Source organism: Leucopleurus acutus (assembly GCF_964270905.1).
Source record: "Leucopleurus acutus genome assembly, chromosome: 3".
Lineage (NCBI taxonomy): Eukaryota > Metazoa > Chordata > Mammalia > Artiodactyla > Delphinidae > Leucopleurus > Leucopleurus acutus.
This window is the reverse complement of record NC_139145.1, coordinates 49,270,778-49,281,543: the sequence shown is the minus strand read 5'-3', so window position 1 is coordinate 49,281,543 and position 10,766 is coordinate 49,270,778. Positions and strand designations below refer to the sequence as shown.

General features: G+C 37.4%; 1 protein-coding gene across 1 annotated transcript; it reads right to left on the bottom strand.

The window, feature by feature from the left end:
- Positions 1–228: 228 nt before the first annotated feature.
- LOC309958890 (uncharacterized protein) lies at positions 229–10,396 on the bottom strand (the record flags this gene model as incomplete). The annotated part of the gene is made up of 7 exons (XM_082835019.1): positions 229–2,216; positions 3,373–3,499; positions 3,742–3,868; positions 8,868–8,911; positions 9,579–9,705; positions 10,074–10,226; positions 10,334–10,396. 7 exons carry the CDS (start codon positions 10,394–10,396, stop codon positions 668–670), a joined length of 2,190 nt encoding a protein of 729 aa, XP_082691145.1. The 3' UTR covers positions 229–667.
- Positions 10,397–10,766: the final 370 nt, after the last annotated feature.

Sequence of the window (10,766 nt, the reverse complement as noted above, 5' to 3'; positions counted from 1 at the left end):
ATATGCTTGAGATGGGAAAATGTATAATTATCACCTTTACTGAATCTGATCAACCTATCTTTCCATCTTTGTATAAGAATTTTACATGTATATTTAGGGATCATGTTAAGCAACCCCCTCCCCCTTTTTGTTTTTTTTTTTTTTTGGCTGCTCTGCACAGCTGGCAGGATCTTAGTTCCCTGACCAGGGATTGAACCTGGGCCACAGCAGTGAAAGTACCAAGTCCTACCACCAGGGAACTCCCAAGCCCCTCCTTATTAATACAGTTTCTAGGAATTGATTTTTTTAACTCAAGTTTTCTTCATGTCCTTTATAGGGAATTACTGTACATGGCCAAAATAATGGCAAGCTAATATTAGCAATTTCACAATGTGTTTATTGTTATGGTATAATAAGAAATATGTAATTTGACAATATTCTATATACATAATTTGTTCTACTGACCATTCAGTTCATGACTTTAAAAGCTTTACATGCCATGGTGAAATGTCCTTCATTTATGTAATTATTTCCCATCATCTTTGCTGAGTTAGGTATCACCACACTACAGACACGAATTCTCTTGTAAAATTTTCTCTATAAAGATGTTGTCCACAAATTTATCAAATTAATCACGTTTCTGTTGTTTATTAAGGCTTGAGCTAATACTGAAAGCTTGTCTGTGTTTTTAGTTTATTATGATTTTACCACTGCTGTGAATTCTCTGATGTACAGTGAGTTGTGATTTCTGGATGAAGGCTTTCCCACATACAGCACACTGATAAGGTCTTTCCCCTGTATGAATTCTCTGATGTAAAACAAGGTCTGACTTCTGAGAAAATGCCTTTCCACATTCAACACATATATAAGGTTTCTCTCCTGTATGAATCCGCTGATGTCCTGGGAGGTGAGATTTTTGAGAGAAGGCTTTTCCACATTCAGTACAAACGTAAGGTTTTTCTCCTGTGTGAATCCTCTGATGTCCAATGAGATGTGATTTCTGACAGAAGGCTTTTCCACATTCACTGCATTTATAGGGCTTTTCTCCAGTATGCGTTCTCTGATGTATAATGAGCTGTGACTTCCGGGAGAAGGTCTTCCCACATGCAGTACATTCGTAAGGTTTCTCCCCAGTATGAATTAACTGGTGTGTAATGAGTTCTGTCTTCCTGCTGAAGGCTTCCTCACATTGAGCACATTTGTAGGGTTTCTCTCCAGTGTGAATCCTTTTATGTATGATGAGGTGGGACTTCTCACAGAAGGCTTTTCCACATTCAGTACACTCATAGGGCTTCTCTCCAGTATGAGCTCTATGATGTATAATCAGCTGTGACTTCTGGGAGAAGGCCTTACCACACTCTCTACATTCATAAGGTTTCTCTCCAGTGTGAATTCTCTGATGTATAATGAGGGGTGATTTCTGGGAGAAGGCTTTCCCACAGTCACTACATTCATATGGTTTTTCCCCAGTATGAACTCTTTGATGTATAATGAGGGATGATTTTTGAGAGAAGGCTTTTCCACATTCAGAACATTCATAAGGTTTCTCCCCAGTATGAATTCTTTGATGTACAATAAGGTGAAACTTCTCACTGAAAGCTTTCCCACATGCACCACAATTGTATGGTTTCTTCCCAGTATGAATTCGTTGATGTACAATGAGCTGTGACTTCTTAGCAAAGGCTTTTCCACATGTAATACATACACAGGTTTTCTCCTTAGTTTCAACATTCTGATACTGAATAAGGGATTGTTTCTTGCTGAAAATGTTTCCACACTCATTATCATCACAGGGAATTACTCGATTGTGAATTTTCTCAAGATCAGGATTGGACACACCATGGATGGATGATTTTCCACATCCAAAACTCTCATCAGGGTTTTTTCCTGAATTGCTCTTATTACAACTAGGTAGGTCAATACTAGATTTCAAGTCATTTTTAAATGCATCACAGTTATGGGGTCTTTGTCTTGAAGTATCTGACCCTATGCATTCTTGAAATATTTTGCCCAATGCATTATATTTGTGGTCTGACTCCACAGTCATTGTTTTGTTGTTGATGACTGTTACTTGCCTGAAAAGTCTGTTTTTCTGACATCTCTGTAGGTGGCCATCACCTTGACAGACTTTTAATATGGAGTAAAATGAACCATCCTTTGTGACTCCTTTCAGTATCTTATTATGGAAGGAAACAGACCCCAAAATACATGATTGGGTGTTGTCAAGGTTACTTTTCCTGTCTAAAAGAAAGAAAGATAAAATAAAACAGTCATAAAGAATAATTAATAGAATGCAGAGGAGTATAAAAAATGACTGATCCAATGAAGGTGATGAACTCAAAACAGGGATGAGACAGGCCATTTCATAAGACAGACAGCAAATAGTATGATGAGGGAAATGGTTAGACAAGGATGTTAAAGCAAAATATTTATGGAAAAACTATACCTAAAGGAGATAGAAAACTATCTGAGTTATTATCACTCTAATCTTGGATTACTCTTCTAGAGTCTTCCCATTTCTCTTGCTTTCTGAAGGGAAATGCTTTTCACCTTTCAAATGCATTTATTTTATAATTTGCTATATATACTATATATACTATATATACTATAATTTGCTATATATACTTGACTAGTATTATCCTGCCACCACTAGCCAAAGAAACAAGGTCTCTTCTGTATTCAAAATACTTTAACTCTCCTTAGTCTACTTTCTTAAATAACGACTAATACAAACAATAGAAAAACCCAAAATCCTGCTGTGGATTCAGTATCAGATTCACACCAAGAATCCAAGCTTGAATTCCACAGTTCCCCATAAATTCTTTCTCTACGTTATCAAATAAAACTAGCAAAGTTCTCCCAGAAAAGCCATATTTCCCTAACTTCAAGGTTTTGTTCATATACTCTTCATGCCCACCCCCCATCAACAGTTTGTCTTCACCTCCCTCTCTCAGCATCATCAATACTCAATAAATCTTTCAAAGCAGCTACAGCTGAATGCTCTGAAAAATGCTTTTTCAAATTCTGTTTCGTTTCTTTAGACTCTAATTTTCTCCGAACTTTTAAAAACAGTTGCAGTATTTGACATTTAATTCTGTAATGCAACCTGTGTTCTTAGAAGGAATTTGCCTTCTATTGCCTATTAAGCCTTTTCATAAAATGCATTAAATATATATTAAATATATTAAACAAATATATATTTAATACATAATATATACACATACAATCAATAAGAAATAGCTATCCCCTATAAAGGTTCACAGTTATTTGATTAATTATTTGTTGAATGCCTACTAAATTCTCAGCATAGGAACAAAGAATAAGAGAATTCACTAAGGAGAGAAATATAAGCCTCAGGCATCAATCAATTAAAAAAAAAACCTGATATTTCACTTCCCTTGTCGCCCATCTGCCTGATCTTCATATGGATAGATCCAATTTGATATGTCTCTCTTCATGATCCATGGATCTTCTCCTTGTTCCAACTTGGAGATGACATCTGGTTTGGAAACTGGATGCCCTATTAAATGGAAATCAGAGGAACTGGGATAGACTGCACAGAAGGCAAAAGAGAATGTGCAGTTTAAGGAGGTCTACAATGAAGTAGTACATTTGGCCCTCAGCAAAGTAATGACCTCCATTGGGGAAGGTACGAAGATCATAAAAGTCATTATATATGTCAGGAACCACCTAACCACAGAGACTGATAAGGAAAGGCACTTGATTGGACAAGTCTGAGTTATACAGGGAAGTCATCCTTACCCATTGAGACCAGGTGGCTGTAGTTCTCCAGCATCACATCCCTGTACAGGGTCTTCTGAGCAGGGTCCAGTTGCTGCCACTCCTCCTGGGTGAAATCCACAGCCACATCCTTGAATGATACTAACCCCTGTAACAGTATATTCCTGTTAATCTAAAGTGATCATTCTTATCATCTCTAATATAGTATGCAACACTATACCTACATCTAGGTTGTATCAGAATATTTGGGAGAACCAATGTAAAATCCTGCCTTTGGCAAGAAGACCCAGACAGTACAGGAAAACAGAAGAGGTAAATCATAAAATGCCTACCTAATACAAATGGTAATTTAAGGGCAGCATTAAAGCAGCTGAGAGGAATTTTGGAAAACAATTCAAGTATGTAATAATAAGGAAACAATTACTTAAATCTGATGGAATAAAATACAGCTCTTTCAACATGTGGAAATGCTTACATGAAAGAATAAATGAAGAAAAACAGCATAAGTTAATATGTACACACTGAATATAACTATGAAAATGTATCTCTGTGCACTAATAAATTAGAAAAGAAATAGCATTACATAAAGATTTGAGTTTAATATAAAAAAACACACAGCTGAGAGGAAGATGTATTATTCAATGAATAGTACTGAAACAACTGGACAGTTAACAGGAAAAGAATAATGTTGAAGCCATATGTTAAAGGCTGAATTGTATACCCTGAAAATTCATAAGTTGAAGTCCTAACCCCTAGTACCTCAGAATGTGACCTTATTTGGAAATAGGGTTACTGCAGATGTAATTAGTTATATGAGGTTATTAGGGTGGACCCTAACACAATATGACTGAGGTCCACATCAAAAGGAGAAATCTGAACAGAGAGAGACACACACACAGATGGAAGACAGTATGAAGAGACATGAGGAGAAGATAGTTATCTACAAGCCAAAGAGGGAGACTTGGAACAGATCCTTCTCTCACAGCCCTCAGAAGGAACCAGTCTTGCTGATACCTTAAGTTTTGACTTCTAGTCTGCAGAACTGTGACACAAAAATTTCTGTTGTTTAACCCACACAGTGTGTGGTATTCTGTTAGGGCAGCCCTAGCTGCCATAATAAAATACATCAATTATAACTAATACAATGATATCTTATGTCTTGGAAAAGAGAAAAATATATATTCTGGATGGAGTAAAAATTTAAACTCTCAAAATACCCAAAATTATATAACAACAAAACAAAACCTGGCTGGGAAGATTTTTATTAATAATTTTTTAAATTAATGTATTTATTTTTGGCTGCATTGGGTCTTTGTTGCTGCACGCAGGCTTTCTCTAGTTACTGGGAGCAGGGGCTATTCTTCCTCGCGGTGCACGGGCTTCTCATCGTGGTGGCTTCTCTTGTTGTGGAGCATGGGCTCTAGGGGTCACAGACTTCAGCAGTTGTGGCACGTGGGCTCAGCAGCTGTGGCTCACAGGCTCTAGGGCGCAGGCTCAGTAGTTGTGGCGCACGGGCTTAGGTGCTCCGCGGCATGTCGGATCTTCCTGGACCAGGGCTCGAACCCATGTCCCCTGCATTGGCAGGCATGTTCTTAACCACTGCACCACGAGGGAAGCCCTTTATTAATAATTATAGAGAAGGATTTTTAAAGTATAATATATAAAAAAGAGAAAAGCCGCATTTAGAGAATCAGAGAATGTCAGAGTTCTTGAAGATTCTAATCCAATCCCCTCATTTCATAGGAAAGAAATCTTAGCTTCTTCTAAATCTAACAGTTCTCCTATATATATGCAATAGCTAGGAATATAATGAAATACATCAATTATAACAGCAATATTGAAAAACACACAAGAAATATGCAGGAAACATTCACGAGAAAACTATAACAAATTATTGACATGACACTGAAATAAAGGACTTGGGTAACTGCAGAGCCAGAGGTGTTTCTGGAGGGTAAACTGGCTATTTTAATTATGCCACCATTATGTATGTTCATAATAATTGTCACCTAATAGTGGAATCTGAGTGATTTGTATTATTTTAAACTACTTTTGAGGGTTTTCCCCTAATTATTCCATTATTATCAAATATTGCTTTCAGAATGAAAAAAAAATTAAATATCAACATTCTCCTGCTTAAAAGACTCCTTTGGGTCCATCCTTGCATATATAATTAGTCTCATCTCAATCATCTCAATGCTAAGGTTTCTCTCACTCCACATCAAGTCTCATATTCACACCATCAAGCTGCCAAGCATTCAGTTTGTTCCCATAACAATCCCTTTAGTTTTCCCACTTTACACATGAGAGAATTGAGGATTACAGTGGTTAAGTCACTTCTTGCCAGAGGTTACACTGAATATATGACTGATTAACTGTCAGATTTAAAAGCGGGTGTCCTGACTCAGTAGCTGGGTTCTTGACCACTGTACTTATTCCACAATGCCTTCCTTGATACTGTAAACAAGACCTTTTATATTTTATTACCTTAATGCCGCCTTCAGACAAACTTGCCATGAGACACCCTCCGCTTTAGTTTTCCTCAAATTCTCAGCCTTCTCTACTTTTTCAAATGCTGTTTCCTATCCTCATCCTACTTCCTTCATGATCCAGAATTTAATAATCTTTTAAGACTCTTATCCTTGACTTATTTATAAAGCTGGCTGCTCCCCCTTATCGACTATAAAAGTCCCTTGCTCCCATGTCTATTATAGAGCTTTTATGTGTTAATGTTAGTTTCCACATCTGTTCACCCCATTTTTCTCTGCATTCTTCCCAAGAAAGAACCATGTGTAACTCTTGAGATATTTCACAGCCAGCCAGCACCTGTGACATATATTGACTACTCAAGAAATGTTTGCTAAAAAGGAATGAATGAAAATTATAGAGAATAAAATAAATTTCATGCTTAGTTAAGAACAGTTTTGTGCACTGTCAATAATATTCTTGTGATCTAAAGAACAGTAACATGAGGAAGATAAATGTAGAATGTAGAGGGAAACCATTCTGATAAGAAAATTAATAAACGTAATGCTGACATTCTAACTTTGCTTTATCAATGATACTAGAATGCTTTAATATACTAAATATGTATAAATTTTGTTAATTTTGAGTAAAATAGTGCATAATCAGTGGAAAATTGTACTTTCCAATCAGCTACAAGCAGTTTTTACTGCTTGAGTGACTGGAAGAATGGAAGAGATGGAGGAAATGGAAGGGGAGTAGGTGTTAAGAGGGAGAAAAGAAAGATAGATATGTGTGAAAATGATGACTTCACTTCTGGACTGTATGGAAAAAATATAAATCTTTCTTCCTGAGCTAATAAGCAAGTTAATTAGCCATGATAGTTGGATTTATTGGGCCAATAAAAAATCCATTTTCATCTTTAAAGCAGCTCTAACAGAAATATAAAGGCAACCAGATAAGTAATTTTAAATTTTCTAGTAGCAACATTCAAAAAATTATTTTCAATAATATATATTTATCCCAGTATATTCAAAATATCATTTCAACATGTAATCAATCTTTAAAAATTATTAATGAATTTCTGCAATTATATCTTCAAAACCCACTATGTACTTTACACTCAAAGCACACTTCAATTCAGACTAGCTAATTTCAAGTGCTCAATAACCACATGAGGCTGGTGGCTGTATATTGGCAGCAGAGCTCCAAAGCTACTGAGACCCAAAAAGGAAAAAAAACCTGTCTTTTCACAATAGAACTCATTTGTTAAGCTCCACTGTAAAATATACATAAGAACTCCTAATGCAAAAGCTGATTCCAAGATTTGACAATAATAATGATGATATAATAATAATAGCTAATACTTAAATATAAAACAAACTATCCCCAGTTACTGTTCTAAGTGTGGTTTTTACTCAATTTCCACAACAACCCTATGAGGATTACAATCTCCATTTTACAGATGAAGAAACAATTCCAGTCCACAGGGTATATTATGGATCTGCTAAAATAATAAAGGAGAATTCTATATACCAGCATAGGAAGATATTCAAAATGCATACAAAAATTTTTATACTGGACAGTAAAGTTAAAAATCAAGTTGCAAAACAGAATGTTTACTATAACATTATTTTTCCCCAAAAAAGGAACAAGAAAGTAAGAGACACCCCTGGCCCTGGTACTATTACACATGTACGCTCCATCACAAGGTTAGAAACAAATGGTTAATACTGATAATCTCAGGAGGAGGGGAGTTTAAGTTAAAAGGTCCCTCAGTGTTTAAATTTTTATCTTTTTATATAGTTAAAGATTTTTATACCGTATATATAGTGAATATTGGCAGGGAGAAAAAATAACAGACTGTTAAAAACAGAAACACAGAGAAGGAACTAGCCCCAAGTTAGACAGTAATCCTACAAACTCTGAAACCATAGTAAAGGGTACAGAGCTTCAGTGACCCTTGCTCTCCAAAGCTCTGCCAGACAATTATATTTCAAGAACTACTTTTTGAAAGAAATATGTATTTTGGAAGACCATTCAAAATGTATCCATCCTATATTATCTAGACTTTATCGGTAGAGAAAGCTGGCCAATATGAAGCCTCTATAATCAATCTGGTCCTCTAAAGAAGAGGTCAACAAACTTTTTCAGTAAAGTATATATTTTCAGCATTGCAGGCCATATGGTGCCATTGTACTACAAAAAAAGCCATAGACAATATGTAAACAAATGGCATGGTTGTGTTGCCAATAAAACTTTATTTACAAAAACAGTTGGAGAACTGAATTTAGGCAATAGTTTGATGACTCCAGCTCTAAAGGATAAAGTTAAGAAGTTTGGCTATGACATTATGATAACTTCCCTCTAAAAGAAATCATTCTGTGATACAACTACAAGAAATTTATAATTGCATTTACCACAGGAGTGTTGGTGAGAACACTGCACACTCCACCACCTAGAGAAAGACCCAAAAATGAAATCTTAGTCTTATATGGCAAGAAATAATTTCTTCCCATGGGAAACGTATCTGTCTACATATTACCTAGCAACTCTTTCTAGGTCTGGATCTTTATTTTGGCTGTCTTTCCCTGATCCTAATTTTAGCTATCTTCATTTTTCCATTTGATTGTATGAAGAACCAAAATAAGAAATTTAAGAAATTAAAAATTAAAGCAACTCACCTGGGACTTCATCATTTTCTGTTCTCTTCTAAAAAGGTAGATGCCTGAAAAGGCAAAATTGGTGATCAGAAGGATGTTTTCACAGATCAGACGCAGACTGCAGGTTCCACATTCACCAGTCTAGAAGCAACTACCACAGAAGTCAGGTAGATGTTAGGCCAACCTGTGGGAGAAGACTGTTCGGTCTTTATACAAAGATCAGCACATATCATGTGAAGGAAGTCCTCTTGTGACTACATACTATGATCATACAGAACTTGGACAAGGTTTTTTAATTTAATTGTATAGATGTGAACATATGTTTCCTGTTGATTTATTAACAATTCATTTTCTCCACTATGAACCAGCAATTCCACTCTAATGTTTTCATAAGGCAATACACACACACACACACACACACACAAAGATGAAGCTCCCCGGCAATAAGAATGGGTAATGAGCAAATGAAAAACTGAGGAATGTATTCCCTTATTCCCCAGAAAGGAATCAGCAGCTGAATTCTAATAATCTCCCAAGAGCTCTCATATTTTCCTTCAACTCAGCAGACTTTCCTGCCAATCAATATTCATGGACCAAAATGTTAATTTTAAGATGTTTTCCGTTTAAATTTTTATTGCTGCTTTCAACAGTATAGTTGTCTGCATATAAAAATGGTGGTATGTTGGAACCACTGATACAACGGAATATACCCTAACGTAAGACGGTACATACCTGGGAAATCCTTCTCAGTCCCAGAAGGAGTCAGGTAGGTAAGACTTAACTGGTTCAGGGGAAGTAGGTGCTCCCATGATAGACAGACTGTTTTATATGGGGTATTCCAGGCTTTGTCAAAATAGATCTGGAAGGAAACAACCATGAGAAATAGTCATACTTATCTCTGGGCACCCAACATGTGTTCAATAAATGTTTCTTGAATAAAATATAAAATGATTTCAATAAACTTATTAAGAGGTAGGACGAAAATCACACTTTTCATAATAATCCTATCTTTTTTGATTTGTTTGGTCTTGTTTCAAAATGATCATTTTTATTCAGGGCACCAGACTAAGGGCATAATGGTTGAGAAGAGATTTGACTTTTAAGGTTGCGTATGACCTGTGGAAATTTTAATGTATGTAAAAAACAGTAGGGCTAATCATCAAGATTCCCTGATCCCGTTACTGCTCCCTCCAAATCTCTGAATCCTCGGACCTAGCAATCACATACCCCACAGATCTGCCCCATGCCCACCACATCACTGACTGCCACATGGATGCCCTCATCATTTAGTCCACAGCCTCCCTCACCAATCACTGATTCCTCAGAGTCCCTTAAATCCCTGACCCAGTCATCACCAGTCAGTCCCCCTACACACCATTTCTGATCCCACAGACAACCCCGTCACTGACACACCGTTATCCAATTACTAACCTCACAGCTCACCCCATCCCTGACTCCCAAATAAGCCCAACCCTAATCCTACATACCTTCCCCACCAGTGACTTCATCAGTCTCCAATCACTGACACTCACGGACCCCTCCCGTCCCATTACCAATCCAAAAGACTCACTCCTCACCACACATGTCCGCCTTCTGACCTGCAGTTCCGTTATCAGATCTAGAAACGCCCGTCACGGCTTAACCCGGGACAGCTGTCACATCCATAGCGGCGAACTCTCCCGCTTCCTGTCTGGGTGAGCAAAGCACTGGGCTCCCGGGCCTGCGCTGTTCGGTACCGGGCAGCTTTGCCCACTCCGCACCCTGGGCGGCTTTGTTCAGGAGGCAATGTGGCCGCTCCCATGCGTTGTGTCTCAGTGGGAGCCGCCATCTTGAGAGGCCGGCCGGTTCCGTACAAGCAGAGGAATTCGGTTTAGTCGGAGGCTGGGCTGTACCACCGCGGCAGCGAGGGGAGGGGGAAAA